At 42.9% G+C, this 24177-nt stretch overlaps 1 protein-coding gene across 2 annotated transcripts in view; it reads left to right on the plus strand.

The window, feature by feature from the left end:
• Positions 1 to 24177, plus strand: part of ORMDL2 (ORMDL sphingolipid biosynthesis regulator 2) — a 54533-nt gene that overhangs the window by 1035 nt on the left and 29321 nt on the right. The window contains exons 2-3 of one of the 2 annotated variants that reach the window (XM_033935494.1): positions 21052 to 21208; positions 21956 to 22130. In XM_033935494.1, the coding sequence (XP_033791385.1) occupies positions 21957 to 22130 (174 nt within the window). In that variant the 5' untranslated portion in view covers positions 21052 to 21208; position 21956. The remainder of the gene's footprint in view (positions 1 to 21051; positions 21209 to 21955; positions 22131 to 24177) is intronic. The other variant, XM_033935493.1, reaches the window with a different exon arrangement.

The raw sequence follows: 24177 nt of genomic DNA on the forward strand, positions 1-24177 counted from the left end.
ACCTTGGAAAGTGGACACCACACCATTTCCTGTAAGCATAGAATGAGTGTTGGTAGCTGTGTATAGAAAATGACACAGGGAAAAAATTTGGCACCATCCCGTCCCCACAAGCTCGGTCCCTGTCCCCGCAAGTTCAGTCCCTATCAACCATCTGATCCTATCCGCACAAGCTTCAAAGTTTTATACTGAACTTATTTTATTAAAGTATAAAAAGAAACAATATTCTGTACAATTGTCATTTTATAAATCAAAGTTCTGGCTTCCGAACTAGAGAAAGAGAGATCTTCAGCTGGCAGGGCTTTGTGTATAAATGTTTATCAACACAACTAATATACTACTTTATCCTAAAGCAAGGGTGTCAAACTCAATCACATAAGGGGCTGAAATCTAAAACATAGTCTAAGTCGCGAGACAAATTTTTTATTAAGATACTTAGGAGTCCGTTTATTAGGGTACACTAAACGATTTAGCGTGTCCTAAATGCACACCTTAATAAAAGCACCCCTTGGGGCTCCTTTTACTACGCTGCATTAGCGTTTTTAGAGCACGCAGCATTTTAGCGCATGCTAAACCTGCGGTACGCGGCTAGAACTAACACCAGCCTTAGGTGTAGAGGTTTCTTGGGAGGTGCTCAAGTATAAGGAGCCGCCCTTGGAGTATAACGCCTCTGGAAAACCGGAGTAGGGCATGAAGGTTTTGCAGGAGCTGGCTTTGACTTTGGTCTGACAATGGAAGCAAAAGATTTTTCATATTCAGACAACTTCTTAGTGGCAGCCTCTATGGATTCATCAAAGAGGTCATTGCCCTGACAAGGAATGTTAGCCAGATGGTCCTGAAGATTAGGATCTATGTCAATGGTATGAAGTCAGGCCAAGCGGCGCATTGCTACAGAGAAAGCAGTGGCCCTGGCCGACAGCTCAAAGGCATCATAAGATGACCGGAGAAGATGCAATCTGAGTTGCAACAGAGTAGCAGTGACTTCTTGGAACTCGAAATGTCTATTTTGATCCAGGTTCTTCAGAAAACCTGGGAGAAGATCAATGAGGAACTTGAGATAAGTTACGAAGACAAAGTTGTAATTCAGGACGTTGGAGGACATCATAGCATTTTGATATAAATGATGTCCAAACTTGTCCATGGTCTTACCCTCCATTCCAGGAGGAACTGTAGCATAGACCCTGGAAGGATGGGTTCTCTTCAAAAAGGATTCCACAAGAAGGGATTGGTGAGATAATTGTGAATTCTCAAACCCTTTGCAATGCGGAGTTCTATACCTTGAGTCCAATTTGCCTGGAACAGTAGGTATAGCATAAGGAGTCTCCAGACAACGTTTGAAAATTTGAGACAAAAGCTTGTTAAGAGGAAGCTTAAGTGACTCTGCAGGAGGTTGAGGTAGATGCATGACCTCGAGATACTCCCTAGAGTATTTAGAACCAGCATCTAAGTGAATTTCCAGGTCAGCCATCTGACGAAGGAAGGACGAGAAAGACAGCTGATCCGCTAAGGCCCTGCCTCGAGAGGGACTCGATGACCTCGAGAACGAAGGTGAAGCCTCTCTGGAGAAATGACAATCCAAAGAATATGGAGACTTGGAGGAGGCAATGGAAGCAGCTGATTCCTTAGGGTCCGGAAGCGATGACTTTGAGCGAGGAGTTGGAGGCCTCGAAGAGCTGGAAGGTCTGGAATGAGGCTTAAACGAAGAAGGCTGCTTTTTAGAAGAAGATCTGCACCTTGATGGATGTCTCGATGAAGGCCTCAATCGACAACGAGAGTGGTGTCTAGAAGCAGGTCTCGAGGATTGAGGAGACTTCGCCCTTTGTATGGAAACAGGCAATGCTACTGGTTAATGGATAGGGCTAGAAGCTGTTGATTGAAACAGTAGATTGGATCAAGGAATCTCGAAGCACTCCCAAAGACTCTGCTCCTTGTATGGAGTGTGAGAATTCCTGTCGAGACACTCGCAAAGACTCTGCTCCTTGCATAGAGTGGGTAGATGCCAGACCAGACACTCGCAAAGACTCTGCTTCTTGCATAGAGTGGGTAGATGCCAGACCAGACACTCGCAAAGACTCTGCTCCTTGCATAGAGTGGGTAGATGCCAGACCAGACACTCGCAAAGACTCTGCTCCTTGTATAGTGTGTGAAGCTTCAGCTTGAGGCACAGGCAGGGACTCGACCTCGTGGGAGACTGCTGATTGCCCAGGCTGGATTACAGGAGGCAGCGTCGAGGCAGAACCATATTTGCTCAGTAACTGAACAAATTGCTGTTCCAACATGGTCTGGAGAGTAGCCTGCAAAGGTGGATCCGCGTCTGAAACTGGACCACTTGCAGTCTCATTTACCACCGTAGCACTGCACTGGTTTTATGCTCTGGTTTTAAAACTATCGTATGGAATTCTCTACCCTTTGATCTGCCAAAGATCCCACCTGAAGTTATAATTTTATCCCATAGGTCTTCTTCACAGTGAGTAACTTTAAGCATTACATTCACTAATTGCCAAACAATCTCCATGTGACTTGAGAAAAGGCTTGTGTTGCTTGGAGACAGAAAAATTTGAATCGCCACTGAAGGGGAAGGGAGGGAGAGGCATGGACCATGGCAATCGGGAGGGAGGGGGTCTGCTGAACCACCGAAGGGCGCTGAAGGGAAGTGGAGAGAGAGGGGTAGGGGAGAGAGGAATAGATGCTGAATGGAAATGAGGAGGAGGGGAGAAGACGCTGAAGGAAAGTGGAGGGGGAGGGGAAAGTGGAACAGATGCTGAAGGGAAGTGGGGAGGAGAGAGAGAGGGGAGCACATACTGGATGGAAGGAAGGGATAAAGAAAAAAAAAAAAGGGCACATGCTGGATTGGGGAGACAGATGCCAGATCTGAGGGGAGGAAAGGAGAAGAGAGATACTAAAAACCACCTGGGGGATGGAAGGGAAGAAGACAGATGCCAGACTATGGGGGGAGCGGAGGGACGTAGATGGGTGCCAGATCAATGGGGGTGTGGGGTGTGGAGGGAGAGATGGAAAGGAGAGGCACAGTTTCTGGTAGAAGCATAGAAATATAGCAGATTCCTTATGGAAGAGGCAGAGAGAAGGCAGGCAGTGGATGGAAGGAATAGAATGACGAGAAGATGAGGAAAGCAGAAACCAGCCAACAAAGGTAGAAAAAAAATCTCTTATTTCTTATTTTTTTTGCTTTAGGACAGATGTGTCAAACTTTGGCCCGCTACAATATTCACAATAAAGTTGGCCAGAAGGCATCAGCTGTAGATCTGTGCACCTCATGGCTGCCACACTGTCCGACGCTGTGCTCCCGCCTAAGCTCTGTTGAACCATACTTGTTGAACTTGTCTGTGGTGTAAATCTGGCTGCCTCTTCCAATTTGCCTTAACATAAGAATTGCCGCTGCTGGGTCAGACCCTCAAGAGGAGGAGGAAGATTGGCTTCAGCCTAACTCTTGGTAAGACCTTGATACCAATACTGACTGGTGCTGACAGGGGGCCTGGTGCAGTAGAGCAGCTGACTAATACTGACAAGGGGCCCGGTGCAGCAGAGGGAGAGAGGACCTGTCCTGTACTAGCCTACCTGGTAGAGCTTGGAGTGACTGGAGAGCACTCAGGCACAAGGATCAATAGAGGGCTTAGTGAGAGAGCATCTGAGGGACTAAGAGCATCCTCAAGAAAGAGAATGCCTAATGGACCAGTCCTCAGAGAGTAACTGGTGACCAGAGAGTCTATGGAAGGATCAGAGTACCAGTGAAGTCCTGGCTTACCGTAGCTGGTGGAGAGACCAGTGTGGAAAACTAGTGGTGACCTCCTGAGGAGTGAAGTAGCCGGAGGATCTGGTAGAGCTTGGGGGTGACCAGGAGAGTACCCCAGGCTTGACGACTGGTGAAGAGCTTCCAGGACCGGTAGGCCGAGGAGTAAGGTACCAGCGGTAGCCCCACAAAGGCTAAGGGGGACTGGTGAGCGACTGGCAAAGATAACATAAGGATAGCCTTACTGGGTCTGGAAATTGGAACGATGAGCAAGGTGATTAAATTTGCAGATGACACTAAACTGTTCAAAGTTGTTAAAATGCATGCGGATTGTGAAAAATTGCAGGAAATTGGAAGTGGCAGATGAAATTTAATGTGGACAAATGCAAAGTGATGCACATCGGGAAGAATAACCTGAATCACAGTTACTTGATGCTAGGGTCCACACTGGGGGTTAGTGCCCAAGAAAAGGATCAGGACATCATCGTAGACAATACGATGAAACCTTTCGCCCAATGTATGGTGGCGGCCAAAAAAGCACACAGGATGCTAGGAATTATTAAAAAAGGGATGGTTTACAAGACTAAGAATGTTATAATGCCCCTGTATCGCTCCATGGTGCGACCTCATCTGAAGTACTGCACTCAATTCTGGTCTCCTTATCTCAAGAAAGATAAAGCAGCGCTAGAAAAGGTTTAAAGAGTGACAAAGATGATAAAGGGGATGTAACTACTCTTGTATGAGGAAAGACTAAAAAGTTTAGGGCTCTTCAAGCTTGGAAAAGAAATGGCTGAGGAGAGATATGATTGAAATCTACAAAATCCTGAGTGGAGTAGAACAGGTACAAGTGGATCGATTTTTCACTCTTTCAAAAATTACAAAGACTAGGGGACACTCTATGAAGTTACAGGGCAATACTTTTTAAACCAATAGGAGGGAACATTTTTTCACTCAGAGAATAGTTAAGCTCTGAAACGCATTGCCAGAGAAGTCTTAGGACTATGTAGCAGGAAGTGTAGCTGGTTTTAAGAAAGGTTTGGACAATTTCCTGGAGGAAAAGTCCATAGTATGTTATTGAGAAAGACATGGGGGAAGCTACTGCTTGTCCTGGATCGGCAGCATGGAATGTTGCTACTCCTTGGGTTTTAGCCAGGTACTAGGGACCTGGATTGGCCACTGTGAGAATGGGTTACTAGGCTTGTACCTGTTCTACTCCACTCAGGATTTTGTAGATTTCAATCATATCTCTCCTCAGCCATTTCTTTTCCAAGCTTGAAGTGCCCTAAACTTTTTAGTCTTTCCTCATACAAGAGTAGTTACATCCCCTTTATCATCTTTGTCACTCTTTAAACCTTTTCTAGCGCTGCTTTATCTTTCTTGAGATAAGGAGACCAGAATTGAGTGCAGTACTTCAGATGAGGTCGCACCATGGAGCGATACAGGGACATTATAACATTCTTAGTCTTGTAAACCATCCCTTTTTTAATAATTCCTAGCATCCTGTGTGCTTTTTTGGCCGCCACCATACATTGGGCGAAAGGTTTCATCGTATTGTCTACGATGATGTCCTGATCCTTTTCTTGGGCACTAACCCCCAGTGTGGATCCTAGCATCCAGTAACTGTGATTCAGGTTATTCTTCCCGATGTGCATCACTTTGCATTTGTCCACATTAAATTTCATCTGCCACTTCCAATTTCCTGCAATTTTTCACAATCCGCATGCGTTTTAACAACTTTGAACAGTTTAGTGTCATCTGCAAATTTAATCACCTTGCTCATCGTTCCAATTTCCAGATCATTTATAAATAAGTTAAATAGCATCGTTCCAGTACAGCCCCTGCGGCTCTCCACTGTTTACTCTCCTCTATTGAGAAAAAGTACCATTTAACCCTATCTGATAACCTATTCCTAATCCACAACTGAACTTTGCCACCTATCCCATGACTTTAATTTTCTCAGGAGCCTCTCATGAGAAACTTTGTCAAAAGCTTTCTGAAAATCTAGATACACTACATCAACCGGCTCACCTTTATCCACATGTTTATTCATACCTTCAAATAAGTCAAGCAAATTGGTGAGGCAAGATCTCCCTTGGCTGAACCCATTCTGAATCAGTCTCATTAAGTTATGTTTGTCTACATGTTCCACAATTTTATTTTTTATAATTGTTTCCACCATTTTACTGGGCCCTGAAGTCAGGCTTACCAGTCTGTAATTTCCTAGATCTTCCCTGGAACCTTTTTTAAAAATCAGCGTAACATTGGCCACCATCTGGGAGCTGTCAAAAGACCCCTTAGGAAGCAGCCTGATAACCCAGAGAGGTGGCTCAAGAGTGAGGGACCGGTGGTGATCAGAGCGGTGAAGCGATGGCCCAAGAGACCAGGGAGGTTGTGTATGTTTTTAGAATAACATAACTGAAGTGAGTCCAGAAGAACAGAGTGAACAAGAAAGAAGATCAGAAGCACCTGAGGAGTGGAGAGGTGATGACGGGCAGTGACTGCTTGACCCAATCAAATTTGCCTACGAAGGCCTTTACCCCAGAGTTCATTAATCTGCTCTGGCAAATGTATGTGCACAGCCAAAATACGCAAAGAATGGCTAAAGAATGACCCTCAGCACACACCTCTAAAAATCTTCATAGCGCTTTTATGGGAGCGGATTCTGATTGCCAGTCAGACAGGAATGCAGGAAACAAAAGTTCAGTCTTGATCCCCTTACTGTCTGAAAGCGAGGCGTCTCTGATTGGAGATTCAGCCTCCTATGTTGAGGATCAGGATGGAGTCCTGGCTGCAAACCTGGGAGAAGATCCCTCCATACGTCATCTGTTCAAGTCTCTAGCCCTGCCAGACATTATTACCGAGTCTCTTCGTGAGCTCAAGATTGAGCCGCCTCAGCTGTCATCTTGATGTTCTCTTTTGAGTGGAGTCCGCTCTCAACCCATATCCTTTCTGTAGCACCCAGACATGAAACTCCTGATTACAGAATCCTAGGAGGTCCCGGAAGGGTCAAAGAGGCGAAAGCCATGACTAGGCTGTATCCTCTGGATCAAGAGTTTCAACAAATATTTGCCAAAGGTAGACTCCCTGGTGGCACAGATGACTAAACACATGTCCTTACCCAGAGAAGGAGGAGTCGTGTTAAAGGATAATAAACAGGACTACAAAGTGAATATGGTCCTCAGGAGGCAGTTTGAGGCCCTGGCCCTAGGAGTTAAGACAGCGTCAACTGCTTTTGTAGCACGCAACTGCCATTCATGGCTGTGAAAACAGGTTAAAAAAAAATTTTATTTGAAATCTGTAGGTGTGAAAATGCCTGTAAGAAGTGCCATAAGAGAGTTTTGTTTTGAAGAGATAGTTGAGATTTTTCTTAGAGCTGGGTGGCTGCTGACAGTTGTTTTAGAAGAGGCAATTGAGATCTGTATTCAGAGCTGTGTGGTTGCTGGTGATTCTACTGGTGTAGAAGAGTAGTCCAGTTTCAGTGCATCATCCAGGCATCCAGTTCCAGTGCTAGCCAACGCAAGAAAACCTCTTTTGCATTTGCAGGCTTTCTTTAGTTTGTTTGTTTGTTTTTCTCTGTGTGTACAAAGTGAGATAATTTTGATTTTTTTTTTTAATTTGCTTACCTGTTTATACGAAAGGAATACACAGGGAAAGTAATGGCTGAATATTTTAATTTGTTTAATGAAAAAACTTGCATTTTAATTATTTTAAATTTCTTGTGAAATAAAAATTTGAAAAATTTCAATAGGGTTTAACTTGTCTTGTATTACTAGCAGTTCACTGAAGATTACACACATTCGGAGTCATTGCAGAGTTTTTTTTATTTTTGTAACACCCACAGCATGTTTGGGAGGAAGCATACCCTGACCCGGGGAAAAATTCCATCTTCCACCCACTGCCATTGTGACCTCAGATGAAAAGCTGCAGCGTTGGGTCAGGGTAGGGCTAAACCACAGAAGGAGCTGTGGAGGTTCTCAGCTGCAAACCCTGGACATGACAGCGGCTGAGCCATGCTGGCAGGGATGGACTCTGTGGCTAATGCACTTTATGATGTAATTTAAAGTCATGGCGAGAGTCTAGGTATACTCTTATCTCCACCTGGTGAATGCTGTGGATCAGACAATGGGTGTGTGAGTCAACCTCCAAGGCTATGCTTAGAAGGCTCCCCTTTAAGGGACAGAAGTTTTTTGGTAAAGGCCTAGAAGCTCTTATGGCCAGTATGCAAGATTGTTGTCCCAAGATCTTACTGGACAACAGATCTCAAGCAGCTAGAAGCCAGAACCGGCGTTCGCCAGTGCGTCTCAGGAGGCTTGTCTCAGGGAACCGATCTAGGTTCCAGACAAGTTTCCAAGTTTATTTCACACTTGATATACTAAAATAATATAAAACAGGAGAACCTAATCTTCAAACTGAAAGATGTGAAGCTAGAAGTGGAAATGTCCTATAAAAATGGTGGACTCAATTTACCGGTATTTCTAAAATGTCCTTTTATTTATCCAAAAACTCAATAGCTCAATGAATCGACATGTACTTGTTTTGGCCAAACTAGCCTGCCTCATAAAAACACATAAATTATTAAATATAGCACAATCACAAATCATATTAAAAATAATATACTGTACAGTACTTTTTACTTCTTTGTTGATTCTTTATGTGAAAAATTTTTGTGTTCCTCATATATACTACACCCTTTATGATCGACATAGTGCTTCATATGTCACTTTAGATCAGTGGTCTCAAACTCAAACCCTATGCGGGGCCACATTTTGGATTTGGGCCGCAGAAAAAATAGTTAATGTCTTATTAAAGAAATGACAATTTTGCATGAGGTAAAACTCTTTATAGTTTATAAAACTTTCCTTTAACAGTTAAAAGGAAAGATATATAAACTATAAAGAGTTTTACCTCATGCAAAATTGTCATTTCTTTAATAACCTAAAACTAATTACCCAGCAGTATATAAATATATAATGAAAAACAATCCTAAATACTGCAACTAACTAGCAGTGCACTTTAGTGCTTTGAAACTTTGCGACCAAGTGCAGTAATTGAAGCCGTGACTTTTTGAATGTCCTAGTGGCCCTGACGCAGCAGATGACTTAAAACAATAAAACTCCGCGAAACGCTGGCCGCGTCGGCATATGAACACTAGTGACCATTACTTCCTGTAAAGACAAATCAGCTATAAAGCTAAGTTGCTTTTTTGATCTTTGTTTCTTTACATTATGGCTTGCACTTACTTCATATAAACATATGGGGTGGTAGATTTATATGCTTTTGAAAAATCTTTTAAAAAATTTTGCATTGGTGCTGGCCGATGATTGGAGCAGGAGCGAGTATACTACGCAGACTAGTTTTAGCCTGTGACTGCTATTGCAAGGCGTAGGCTCCGATTCTGAGGCCATAGCCCGTTCAACCTTCAGGGCTATTAACACTAAAGTGCACTGCTAGTTAGTTGCAGTATTTAGGATTGTTTTTCATTTCTTTAATAAGACATTAACTATTTTTTCTATGGCCCTCCAAGTACTCTATTTTTGCTGCAGCCCTCGCATTTAAAGTTTAATATCTTTTCTTTCTCAAAACTGACACATTTCAATCACTATATTGAAAATAAAATCATTTTCCCTACCTTTGTTGTCTGGTGACTTTATTTTTCTGTGCTTTCAACTATGTTTCCAGGGCCTTCTTGTCCTTTGACTGTTTTTCTCTCCGTCTTCACTTTCTGCCTTGCATCCATCTTTGGCATTAACTTAATGTTCAATTTTTCTGCTTTCTTTTCAAAATCTACGTTTCCATGTCTTACCTTCCTATCTCTCTCTTCTTCCGTCCTATTTCCATGGTCTGGCATCGCTTTCCTTCCTTTCTCTCCCTCCCTCCTTCCTTCTTTCCTTTCCCCTGGTCTGGCATCTGTCTCCTTCCCTTCCTCCATGCCCTGGCATCTCTCCCTCCCCCTCCATGGTCTGATATCTCCTTTTCTTCCCTCCCTCCCATGAACTTGGCTTCTTCTCTTGTTCCTCTCCTCTCCCTTCTCCTTCCTTCCCTCTCTTTCCCCAATTGGGTGCAGCAGCAACAGAAGCATTTCCCTTCCCCCTTTCCTGTGCAGGAGAGGCATTTCTCTTCCCCTTTCCCTCCCTCTCCCTGTACAGCAGCAGCAGCATTTCCCTAGGGTCCCCCTTTCCTATGTAGCAGAAGCATTTCTTTTTCCCCTCCCCTTCCGTTCTCTTCCTTGTGGAGCAGCAGCGTGTCTGGCCAGCTCGTTCCGTTCAAAGCCGCGGGAGGCGGCTCTTTGCGAGATCCACACCTGCGTCTGAAGCCTCTCTGATGTGACGTCAGAGAGGCTTCTGATGCAGGAGTGGATAGCGCGAGGAGCCGCCAACCCGCGGCTTTGAACGGAACGAGCTGGCCAGACACGCTGCTGCTCCAAAAGGAAGGGAAAGGGGAAGGGAAATGCTGTTGATCGCATCCAGACCGCGGGCCGCAAATAAAACCTGGAGAGCCACATGCGGCCCGCTGCTTTAGATCTACATTAATTTTAAGTGATTTTTTGTGTTATATTATGTATAGTTATATCCTGAGTTATATTTTTTCACTTTTACAATTATGTTTTATTTTTGCTATGTTGAAATATGGATGTTTTATATTTGAATATATATAATTATGACACATAAAATAAATCATAGTGAATAAAAAAATAATATATATATATATATATTTTTTTTTTTTTAAATTCACTATGATTTATTTTATGTGTCATTGATTTGTCCTTTTCTTGAAGATAAATGGATGAAGATTTGATGTACTGTATATTATTTTTAATATGGTTTGTGATTGTGCTATATTTAATAATTTATGTGTCTTTATGATTGTAGACTCCAGAGGCAGGCCATGTACATGTCGAGTCACTGAGCTTTTGAGCTGTTGCGTTTTTGGATAAATAAAAGGACATTTTAGAAATAAATTGAGTCCACCATTTTTATAGGACATTTCCACTCTTAGTTTCACACGCTTGATATACTGCAATGGAAGTACATTTATGCGATTTACATATAAAACATAATTAAAATAAAGTAGGTAAAAGCAGAGCTACATTATCAATAGTAAAGATGATAAAATCAAGAGATATAGGGGTCCTTTTACGAAGGTGCGCTAGCGTTTTTAGTGCACGCTAGCCGAAAAACTACTGCCTGCTCAAGAGGAGGCGGTAGCAGCTAGCGCGCGCGGCATTTTAGCGTGCACTATTCCGCGCGTTAAGACCCTAACGCGCCTTCGTAAAAGGAGCCATTAGAGTTAAAAGCTGATTTTCGCTCCTTGTTTCTGACTGGTCTCCATAAAGCTCCATATCTCATTTTACCAATCATTGATTAAATGCATCCATGAATAGGAAGGTTTTTAATAATGTTTTGAAGCATTCAAGATTGAGTTCTGTTCGAATGTAATTTGAAAGAGCATTCCAGAGTTGGGGGGGGGCCAATGACTGCAAAAGAACGATCTCTAGTGATGAATACATAGAGATTCTGAAAGCCAGAAAATTCAAAATACAGGTTCTCGGGTCACAATGGCAGTCAAGAAGTCACAATTGTGCCAGGCCTCCAGCTGCCCTTCAGAAAATTGGAGGGCGGCTCGTGGACTTTCTGGTCTGGGAAAGCATTGTTATTATCAGAGAAGGTTACAAGCTAGTTTGCATACCCTCTGTTGACTGGTTCGTGGATTCTTCTTCAGACTGACAGGATTATGTGCTCCAAGTCTGGCCAACATTAAAACAGATTGCTGGATATTCAAGCCATAGAACCAGTTCTGGAAGAACATTCGGGATTTGCAAATACTCGATATACTTTGTTGTGCCCAAGAAAGATTGGATGACTGGAGGCCCATTCTGGATCTCAGACATGTCAATGCAGTCCTGAGGATTCCATGTTTTTGGATGAAGATGTGAGATCTGTCATTACAGTGATCCAGCTGTGAGAGTTTCTGGCTGCCCTAGATTTGATGAAGGCTTATCTCCACACTCCAATTTTCCCAGTACACAGAAAGTTCCTTAGATTTCATGTTTTGAAGAATCACTATAAATTCTCAGTGCTACCATTTGGACTGGTAACAGCGCCTCAGATATTTACCAAGGTGGTGATGGTAGCAGCTTATCTCCGCAGGGCGGGCTGGCTGGTTCATTTTTTAATCTAGACAACTGGCTCATCAGAATCGCCTCTCAATAATAGGGAGAGAGAGCAGTGGCGGCAGTTGTGCAAACTTTTGAAAGAACCAATTAGTTCCCACTCAGTCTTTGGAATACCCGGGAGTTCTCGTCAGCATGGCAGAAGGCCAAGTTTTCCTACCAGAGGCACACAGACAGAAGCTTTGAGGGGTAACACCTATAGCCAGCACCTACAGCATGGCACTACCTGGGCTCGATGGCAGCTGCCATAGAAGTAGAGTGCGTATGCGTTCACTTCAGGAGTCACTGCTGTCTCATTAGTCTCCCCAGAAAGACTCCTTACAGGCCCCTCTACCCTGGATAGAGGCAACCCACAGCAGCATGAGCTGGTGGCTCCACCCACAGTCTCTAGCAAAAGGGATTCCACTTCAGATCGATTCCTGGGTCACACTGACAACAGATGCCAGGCTATTCGGCTGGGGGGAGGGGCACACTGCAGTGGTTGCCTGGTGCAAGGGAAATGCACATCATCCCAGCAGAAGTGGTCAATAAATAGGCAAGAACTGAAAGAGGTCTGTATGAGCCTTTGAAAGAAGCTTCTCTCATGGATCTTACAATCAAAGCGGTGTTCCTAGTTGCAATTAACTCATCTAGAATAATCTCAGAATTGTGAGCTTTGTTGTGCAGGGAACCGTTTCTGAGGATCATAGAAACTGGGAGTGCCCTTGCATACAGTACCTTTTTTTTTTTTTTGCCAAAGGTTGTTTCAGCATTTCACATCATTCAGGAAATAATGCTATTAGCCTTTCAACTTACGTATTCTAAGAAGACAGACAGGGTTTTAAAGCTGTTGGATGGCCACAGAGTTCTCTTGTGTTACCTGGAAGTAACTAATGAGTGTCGTCTATCGGACCATCTCTTTGTCCTAACGAAAGAGTCAACCCAAGGCAGACCAGCCTCCACCATTTCTTGGTGGCTTTGGACAGCAATTTCCACCTACATTGTCGGTGGCAAATAACTGCTAGTGTCATTGAAAGCACATTAGACCAGAGGAGTAGCCTCCTCTTGGGCAGATTCGAGGGTAATACCTCTGGAGGAATAATATATAGATCTGCGACATGGTCTTTCACTAAATTATAAAGGGTGGATGTGGCAGCACAAGGGGATTCAATTTTTGGATCCTTAATACTGAAAACAGGCTTCTCTCTCCCACCCGGGACTTCAGGGACTGCTTCAGTACGTCCTGAGGTTCAGCATAACATTCCTATTGCACTGGAAAAAGAGATTAGGTTTTTACCTTGATAATCTATTCCAGAAGATAAGAATGGTATGCTGAATCTTCTGCCCAATAATTTCTGATGTGCCTGTTTCTGCTTCCTGCTTCAAAGTCCTAAGACTTCTTTGCTAGTCGGACTATGGGCTTAGAAAATTAGAGATAACACCGGGACAGAATTTGTCACTAAAGCAGAAACGAAGATGAATACGTGACGCAATTTGGAAACTTCCACAGCAGATATCAACCTCGCTACTAAGGGATTTGATTGTAGAATGGCTTCACAACTTCTGTCAATATTCTGCTTATATTCATTCAAGCCTTCTATAAGATGATAGCAGATATGCTTATTCAATCAGCTTAATTGCTTACTGTTATATTAGATGAATATCTAATAAAGAAAAACAGCAGCTTATAAGTATTTTACTTATCCTTTAATGCAGTGTCTCAAGCATAAGCATGCCCCGACGGGACCTGTTTCGCCCATACGGGCTTTTTCAAGGGTTCAAACAGGAGCTCTGCAAAATACAAAAAAATTTTTCAACAAATTTTTACAGCATATCATATTTCCCTCTTAAAGACTGTGTTTACTAATTCGAAACGTATTTAAACATCAGAGTAATCGATTCTAATATTATTAAAGCATAACAAACATCATTGTATATACACCTTTAAACTCTTGATATAAGATTATTTAAAAATATTACAAGTTATGCCAAATGTGATTACTACTTCTAAAATTTTTTAATATAGGGACAATTGAATAAATATAAACCCCCTATGTACACAAAACCTCAATGCAGTTTTATCATAATTAATAAATATATGCAAATGAAATTTTACTACTAATTAAAAATATAAAGTATCAATTCATTAATTAAATAAACTTAACATTGATTGATTAACTTTCATAAACTTATGATTAACAAATGAAATATACTTCCAAAGTGTTAGTGCATAAATAACCTAAGACTCCTCAATATTGCTAATCCTAACATTAAATATAACCACTAAATTTAATCAATAGAATTCATTATCAAACTCTTTAAAATTAAGTATCAAGTGGTTTATACACATGATTCAACTGTTAAAAACAAATTGGATCTTGATTAAAAACCAATAAAGACTGATTAACCATACTGAATAAATATTTAATAAATATTTGCACCTATTCAAAACTGATATTGATGCTAATGTTATGCCACAGTTCATTAAAAAATCAGTGCCATTTAAACAACTTTTAACTACATTTCATTGAACATTTAAACGTAACAGTCATTATAAAGATTATTAACCAGCATCAGTTCAATAATTAAGTACATATAACTGCAAGTTTCTTAAAAAAAAATCTATATTCTTTCATTAAGTCAAATCAATTTCCTTAGATGGAATATATTATTCCATTGAATCCAATCAATTTCCTAAAGTTTGTAAAATGATCTATATGTTTAATTAAACTAACTAAAACAACCGAATACAAATTCAATTGAAAAACCGTTAAAGACTCAAACTCAACTAAATCCTTATATAAAACCATTGGAAACAGATCTCTATAGTCTTATTGTAAAGCAAATCATGTAAAAGACTCTGCCAGTTGCCATACCAATTCAAGCTAAAAAAGTTTAACTTTTAACTTATATAGTGAATAAGCCATGTTAAAAAAGCTACTTTTAATAAAAAACAATCCCATGAGAATCTCATTAAATACCTTGATGATCTATTCCAGTAGATAAGAATGGTATGCTGAATCTTCCAATATGCCTGTTTCTGCTTCATAGTCCTAAGACTTCTCTGCTAGTCAGACTATGGGCTTAGAAAATTAGAGAATAACACTGGGACAGAATTTGTCACCTTACCACGGATAACCACAGGAAACCATTCTGTGTCATCCTTTAGTACCTGTCTCAACCTCCAGTCCTTCTACACCAGCATTCTTCAATGCAAGGCTTGAGGGTCAGTGGTTGTGCCCATTCATACTCTGATTCTTCCCTCTATCCTTAAAGAATGACACAGGGAGGGGTCACGTGATGCTGTGAGCTGAACGGCTGCTTGTTCGTTCGGCTCCGGAGCCCTGCGCCTCGCATCGCTGCACTTTAAGCACCGGAACGACCAAATTTTACCCCCCTTGCCGGCGGAATTAGCGCTTTTCTATGGACAAGTTTTTGGCGCATTCCCCTGCCCCGATGTCGTCAAAATCTAGTAAAAAAGACCGGGAGAAGGTGCGGACCGGAGAGGACAAGATGGCGGCCGCGCCTCGTGCGGAGGCTCCGGCGGCCACCTTTTCACCAGAAATGCTGTCGGAGCTACAGCGGGTGATCCTACAGGCGCTGGGGCCGCACATGGAAACCATCTCATCTAAATTAACAAAGATGGAATCTCTCCTCGAAGACCATGCCAAGCGCGTCACGGAATTGGAGACGCGGGTTTCGGCGGTGGAGGACGGAGCCCTAGCGCTGGACACGACGGTGACCACATTGACGACTCAGCTCCGTGTCTGCCAAGACAAACTGGAGGATTTAGAGAACAGGTCTCGTCGTGGCAACTTGAGATTTATAGGACTACCTGAGACTATTGCTGATTCTGTACTCCTTTCGGTGGTGGAATCCTGGTTAGCCAGTGAACTTCCAATGCCTTCCTCCTTGGGCCCTGCCAGATTTGAGCGGGTACACCGTGTGGGCCCTAGGGCTGGATCTGACCAGAGACCTAGAGTGGTCATTGGTAAACTACACAACTACAGACATAAAGTGGAGCTGCTGCGTGCATTCAGAGCTAAAAAAGAATCTCTGACCTACGACTCCTCTCCTGTGCGAATAGCCCAGGACTATTCTGCTGCACTCACTGAAAGGCGTAAAGTTTTTCATCCTCTTTGTTCTAAATTGGTAGAACAAAAAAGGAGGTTTATGTTTCTTTATCCTGCAGTCCTGAAAATTCATCAAAATGGAAAGTGGCATGTATTTGACTCTGCTGACTTGGCAGGAGAGTTTATAAACCGTTCTGACTCTAATGCAGGGGAAGCTTGATCATGTATCATTGAGTTTATTGTTCGACTGGTAATGGGGGTTTACCATACTGTAATACAAGTTCACGGTTGTTTGTTCAAAATTTTGAAATGCTTTGCGGGGGCGGGGCTCTGACAGCCTCTGAGATGTGACCAGCTTTTCCGGGGCCTGGAGGTTTCTGGAAAAGTGATGGATCTAGGTGGGGGGGGGACTGGGGGAGGAGAAGCTGGGTTTGGGAGGAGGGTGGGGGGTGGGAGGGGTGGGCTGGGAGGGGAGGGGGGGAACGGTTTGGGGGGGTTGGGACGAGTGTCATACTTCTGTATAATCCTGTCTAGTGCAATTTCTGTGCTTTTTCTGAGTCAAACTACATCTCTTACATTACTGGTACGCTGGCTGTTTAGTTTTCCTCGATATGGCTGGGAGTCGGGGGAAACCTGTCCGTGTTATTGGGCAAAGTACTTTTCTTTGACCTACTCATGACTCCATCCACATTTCGTATCTTATCTTGGAATGTTGGTGGGATCACCTCCTCTGTGAAGCGTAGTAAGATTCTGCAACGCCTTCAACATCATAAAGCTGATTTGGCATGTCTTCAGGAGACCAGACTTTCGGACTCTGAACATGCTAAGTTATTGAGAGGTTGGGTGGGCCAGGTTTTCTATACTTCCTCCTCTAATAAGAAAGCTGGAGTGGTGCTGCTGGTGAGAAAGGGGTTTCCGGGGAAAATTGAACAACTCTACAAGGACGTCTTGGGGAGGACCTTGTTTTGCAGGGTAACTATGTCTGGGTCTATCTTTAACTTGCTAATGCTCTATGCTCCCAACCAATATGACCACTCCTTTTTTGCCAATTTGGCGAGGATAGGAGTGCGTGATCCTACTAATCCTTTGCTACTATTGGGGGATTTTAATCAGGTGCTAGACCCTACAATGGATAGAACAGGCCCGGGACCTTCCCAATCTGGTGGCCCTACCAAGGGAATCCCATACTTGTGTGACACCTTAGATCTTATTGACTCCTGGCGTGTACTGCACCCTACAGAACGGGACTATACGCACCAGTCTCGAGCGCATCACACGTTTTCCCGTATTGATTACATTTTGACCTCGACGGCATATTTACCTAGGATCGGAGCTTCCGCGGTGGGTCCCCTTTCTGTGTCTGATCACTGTCCTATCTGGATTGACGTCTTCCATGGCACAGATGCCTTGCCTGGAGGATCTTGGAGGTTTCCCTCCTATTTATTTAATAACTTGAATTTTCAACAATATCTTGCTCAGAAATGGGATGATTATTTGTCCTTTAATTCTCAACATCAGGACAGGCCATTGTTGTTCTGGGAGGCGGCGAAGTCAGTTCTTAGGGGGGACATTATCTCTTATGTGAGTGCACATAAACACCGTATCTCCCGGGGAGTTTTACACTTAGAGCGAGAATACCAACGTTGTAAGCGTGCTCATATTGCACGCCCTTCCTCGCAGACGCAGGAAGCTATGACGTCCGCACAGGCTGCTTTGAACACTCTATTGCATGAACGTACCCAGCATTACTTTCACTATTATAGGTTTAAATTTTACAGATTTGGGAATAAGGCGGGACGTCTGTTGGCCAATTTGACCAAACCATATCGTTCTAACCGTCATATTTCCTGAATACTACTTAGTTCGGGGAAGGAATTAACTAACACCCCAGACATTGTGGAAGGCTTCTTACAGCATTATAGAGCCTTCTATACAGCTAGAGATGGTCAGGGAGGACCTGAGGTGGAGGATTATTTGCTGGATGCAGGGGTTCCTAGATTGTCCTCCCCTGATCGACTATTTTTGAATCATCCCATTCAGGGTAAAGAACTACAGGCAGCGGTAAAACAGCTTAAGGGAGGCACGTCGCCTGGTCCCGATGGGTTTTCACCAGAGTTTTATAAACTTCTTTTTTCCGCCCTTTGTGGTCCCCTGGAGGCATACTATAATGCAGCTCTGGAGGGTGGATCCTTTCCCTTAGGGGCAAATCAGGCATATATTACCTTAATTCCTAAACCGGGTAAATTAGACACGGATGTGGAATCCTATCGTCCCATCTCATTAATTAATGTGGACATCAAAATATTAGATAAAATATTGGCTAATCGACTTTCAACTCTGCTGCCGAAATTGATAGTACCTGAACAAGTGGGTTTTGTACGAAACCGTCATTCAGTCCTTAATGTTCGTAGATTACTTACTGCCTTACAACGTATGAGGGACTCTGGTGCTCATGGGATACTGGTGGGCTTAGATGCAGCCAAGGCTTTTGACCAGGTCAACTGGAAGTACTTGTTTAGTGTGCTGACTTACATGGGTTTTACTGGGTGGTTCTATAATATGCTTCAATTGCTTTATAAGGATCCCACCGCTTGTATTTTGGTCAATGGTACTAGATCTCCAGTATTTCAGATTGAGCGTGGAACACGTCAGGGCAGCCCGCTTTCTCCACTGCTTTTCTTATTATATCTGGACCCCTTATTGCGTACAATACTCTGTGATGATATTATACAGGGCATGCCAGAGGGGGAATCTCAACTACGGGTATTGGCTTATGCAGATGATCTCCTATTAACATTAGGATCCCCTGCAGCCTCTCTTTCTAGGGCGCTGGAACTGTTAGATGAATTCAGTATGTACTCAGGTATGCAGTTGAATAGATCGAAATCAATGGTATTGCCCCTATCCATGGAGGTGCAGAGGCGGTGGAGGGGCGACTTTCCATTGGTTTGGGCGACGGGTCACCTTACTTACCTGGGTATTGTTATTTCCTCTGATCCGTCTCAACTGTATTCTCTTAACATTGACCCTCTGGTACTTACAACGATTCAGAAATTGGAGAATTGGAGGGTCTATCCACTTTCTTTATTGGGTAAAATAGCATTGTATAACATGGTGCTTGTACCGCAGTGGCTTTATATATTTCAAATGATACCTGTATTGCTTTCTGCTCGCCATGACAAATTGCTGGGGAAGTGTTTACAGAGGTTTTTGTGGAATGGGAGGAGGGCTCGGTTATCTTTGTCTCATTTGGCACGCCCTCGGGACCGGGGAGGTTTTGGTCTCCGTAATCTTCGGTTGCTGTCTCGGGCGTGTCGGATGAGACATTTGAATGACTGGTTTAGGGGTACTGGACATTTCTCAGCCACTAATCACGAATTGTTACTCTGTGACCCTTATCACTTTAGCTATTTGCTCCATGCTCCTCATTTGCCAAGAAAGACTTCCTCAGCACGGGATCTCTTCTTACTGCCTTTGCGACGCCTTTGGAAATTGCTATGTCAACAACTTCGGATTCAGCATCAGGTGACTCCTTATTTACCTTTGAGGGGGAACGGGGCATTCTTAGCGGGACTGGACCCAGTGTCTACTGGGGTGTGGAATTCGCGATCTAATCAATATATCTTTCAACTGGTCCACTCATCCGGTTCCTTAAAAACGTTTGCGGAACTACAGCGTGATAATGGATGGAAACCCACTGACTGGCTTTCTTACCTCCAATTATCTTCTTACATGACCACATTGCCGAAAGTATCCCTCACTGATCGCTGCATGGAGTCCCTCTCCGAAGCGTTGAGCTTATCGGCTCAGGCACACATCCCCTTGAGATTTCATCATCGCCACCTTCAGGAACAACTGGGGGAACCTGACTATGAATCAATTGCTTTACGATGGTCTCAGGATCTCCCTTGTGCGGTGACTGCACTTATGATTCGCAGGGGGACTTTTCGGACAGCCCGTGTGACTCATAATGTTATATTGTTTGAGCTTAATTATAAATTTTTACACAGGCTCTACAGATCAACTGCGTATCAGTTTCGAGCTAAAATGTGTGCGACTGACCAATGTCTCAAATGTTCTTATTCGCCATCTACCTTGGGGCATCAGTTCTGGACCTGCACTCGGATTACTGCATTTTGGCATCAGCTTAATGTACATATTCAAACAATGTGGAATTACAACTTTATCCTGGATCCGGTGATGCTGTTTGCATTGGATCACGTTCCCTTGTCTGCTCCAAAGGGATTTCGCAGCTTTCTGTCACGAGCAGTGCTACTGGGGAAGAAAGCAATTTTGTTGTGCTGGATTTCCACGGATGCCCCGACACTTTCCTGTTGGAGAACTTTGATGATTCACCAAGCATCCATGGAGAGGCTCTGTTTTCCTTCTTTGGATTCTGCACAGGGACGGTTATTTAGTCTGCGCTGGACACCTTTTTGGGACACTTTAACGCCAAGAGCACGTAGCCATTTATTGAATGTTTGAGTGTCTTTGAAGTGATAGCACTGGATTGGAATTTGTGTTATTCTGGTATAGCTAGGGGATGGGGAGTGGGAAGGGATGGGGGGGAGGGAGGGGTAGACCTGATGTGGGGTGAAGTTGGGAAGTGTATTGGTACCTGCTTTATTGTGTTGTACATCCTGCATATTGGGAAGTTTTCCCTTATTTGAAAATTTAATAAAATATATTATGAAGAAAGAATGACACAGGGATGGTGTCCTGTGGTTATCCATGGGGACGATGACAAATTCTTTGGGCACAGCCACTGACCCTCAAGCCTTGCATTGAAGAATGATGGCGTAGAAGGACTGAGGTTGAGATAGATACTAAAGAATGACACGGGATGGTTTCCGATGGGGACAAATTCTGTCCTTGTGTCATTCTCGTCAGAATCTATTTGTAAATAGACTCGAGATAATTGAGCTCCGCCAATATTCAAGCTGCTGTTTTTATTTGATGTGTTTTACTGTTCAATGGTAATGTTCGTTCATTACAGTTTCATTATTGACTGTTTATATGAACAGTTCAGAACCTTGATTTCGGGGAGTTCCTCGTGTCCCTCCTTCTCCTGTCTTTTACTCTAGAGCTCTTGCATGCTTTGGAACAAACTGGGCAGCAGACTCCTGGGAGAAGGTTTCAAAAGCTATGACTGACATCTTTCTGCAGTATGCCTGCGAGAATGGACAGAGTACCCTAAGGTTCAGCATACCATTCCTATCTAATAGAAAATAAATTATTAAGGTAAGAACCTAATCTCTTTTTCTCCTTCCCTTACCAACATGCATGCTTGTACAAACATAGCCACACATCCCAGTATGCTGTTTGATTTTTCTATTAAATGTTTGTGTTGGTTTGTTTTTTAAAAAAAAATATTTAACTTATAACACAATAAGAATTAAAATGCAATTTTTGTAATTAACATTATCTTCAAGCCCATTATTTATTTATTTATTTATTACTATTTCTATACCGTTTAAGCCTAAAGGGTTTACATATCTTTACATACATCCTTTCCTTTTAATTCTCCCCTTCCTTTCTCCACCATGCAAATCCCATTTAGCTATTTGAATCAGTCTTTTCAGCTGCATCCTGAAAATGCTGTTGTATTCTGTGTTTATTAAAGTTGGGCACGGTGATTAATATACTGTAGGTACAATTTGGATTGAAGTAAATCAAGAAAGGACATTCTCATATCTTTGTTCTAGACAATCCTGATAAAGATAGATCATGATCAAGTAGATCAAAAGCTGCTGACTGTCAAACTGCTAGCATTACCTTTCCATTGTCAAATGTGCAGTGAAGATTGTTCATGAAGGCTGCTGGAATACTAGCTTAGCCTACTGCATAACTTGTGCTCCCAATGTCCTGGTTTCCCCCTTCCTCACTCAAGCTGCCTTTCCATCTTCTAAGCTCTTGTTCTATCTTTATCTTTCACTGGGTACATTGTCACTTCTTGCCCAGTCTGACTTATTCTCATTGTATTTGCAGGATGAATGTTGGGGTAGCTCACAGTGAGGTGAACCCCAACACTAGGGTGCTGAACAGCCGAGGAATATGGCTAGCTTACATTATTCTAGTGGTACTTCTGCATGTGATCCTGCTGAGCATTCCTTTCTTCAGTATTCCTGTCGTCTGGACTCTCACTAATGTTGTTCACAACCTGGTTAGTCTAAACATATATATTTTATTTTTGTCCAGTGTTGCCTTCTCAATTTTTCTAGTGAGACTATAGTTGTAAAGATCCCCTATTAGAGAAGATTTGCATAAAATGGAGTTAATACAAGGAAACTCTCTCATGCATATTCATTATGGATATCCTGAAAACTTGATCTAGTGAATTGATTTTTGTGGATGATCATTTTCATTTGATATAAACTGCTTTGAATGACTTAAGTCACTAGGGTGATATAAACTTTTATAATTTTTTTTACAAAAATTGGCCAACTTGAGTTTGACCTTCTGGCCTTTGTACTGTCACATAATATTTCTGTGCAGCAGTACAAGAATCCTTTTACATTGTCTTATTTGATATAGGCTACTCTTGGAAGTAAGAGGGAATTCTGTTGTGGATACAGTCCGTACTGTAGCTTTTGATTCTCATTTCCTGTGAACTGTAGACAGATATCATATTAAGAACTTGAAACTCTTCTTCTGCAGTGGACCGCACCCTCCTCAGTTACTCCTTCTGCAAGCGAACTCAGAAGGTATGTTTTACCCTGCTCTGCTCTTCTTTCTTTATTATTTTCAGGTGTTTTTCCATTGGATTTTTGTTTTTAATTCTTTGTGGCTTCGGTGCTCAGAGGCCCCCTGCTCGGGCATATTCCACCAGGGAAGGGACGCAGTCCTGCTTGGGAGGACTGCTGCTCCCAAGCCAATCTCACAGAGTACCTGTGGAGCCAGCCTGCTTTGGATCCCTTCAGAAGCCCCTGGAAGCAGCTCACCTGCCCATTTTATCAAAGGCTTTAGCGCAGGTCATGTGGCTTCTGAGTAAGAACCCTAGGGGTATCAGGGAGCCAGCTGTATAATTTCTCCCTTCTTCACTGTGTGAGGAATCCCAGGGGTAGGAGTTTGTGGTTATGGTCTGATTGGCCAGCAATCAGAAGAATTCCTTCGACAGTTGAGGTCTGAGCAATTTCTGAGGCAGAAATCCTTTCCCTGCAGCTGGGCTGATTCATAAAAACAGGTACCAGAAGTATCATAAGGAGTTTTGAGTTTTAGTGGTTTCTTGGGTTAGTACTCGGGTCCCCCTCCTCCAAAACCCTAAAATCACTATTTTTTATTTTTGCATTTAGTTCCAACAGCCCATGTGTGGTGTAATTTTTTTTTTTTTTTTTTTCCCAGCGTCTATCTTGGATTTTTAGCAATCTGATTTTAAAGTCCTTCTTTATACGACTGTTCTGATAGGGGTCCTTTCCAAATACCGGTTGTACCCCCCACATGAAAACCTAGCAGACCCTACTGTAAAAGACAACGGATATTGAGAAAGATTACCTACCCTGTAAGCACCGACGCTCCTCACCATCAAAATCTTCATGGTTTCTACTTAAATATACGCTCTTTTAGGAACAAGTCACAGCTGGTCAAAGTCTGGCTGGAAGAAGCCAACCCTGATTTTGTTCTTCTAACTGAAACTTGGCTGGTCTCGGACCACGACATTATTATAAGCGACTGCCTATCCCTGGGTTTAAAATGATTTCTCTACCTAGAAGCAGAGGTAAAGGGGGAGGATTAGCAATTATCTTAAAAGAATCATTCGAGTCCACAATCCTAGCCTCAAATTCCTCAGCGAACCTTGAAATCCTCTCCTGCAAACTCTGGTCAGATCAGTTAGAAGATGCTCTAACAATTACCCTATTCTACATTCCTCCTAAGAAATGGCCCGCAGCCAAAGACACTTTCTATGAATTCCTCCTTACAAACTCAACACTAGGCCCATACAACCTACTGACAGGTGATCTAAACATTCACCTAGAGCAGGCAGACCAGAGTGACTCCAAAGATCTACTATCCTTCATCTCTTCCCTAGACTTCTTTGTGCCGCCTCCAGAAAAGACCCATCAAAAAGGCCACCAGCTAGATCTAGTCACTTTTTCCTCCAAAGAGCTAGTCAATCCCAAGATTTTCTGGAACCAAGCCATCTGGACCAACTCTCTATGGTCAGACCACCGTTTATGTAGCTTCCAATTCAACTGGCAAGTAAGACAACCCCC

This window comes from Geotrypetes seraphini, chromosome 3, assembly GCF_902459505.1.
Source record: "Geotrypetes seraphini chromosome 3, aGeoSer1.1, whole genome shotgun sequence".
NCBI classification, from domain to species: Eukaryota; Metazoa; Chordata; class Amphibia; order Gymnophiona; family Dermophiidae; genus Geotrypetes; species Geotrypetes seraphini.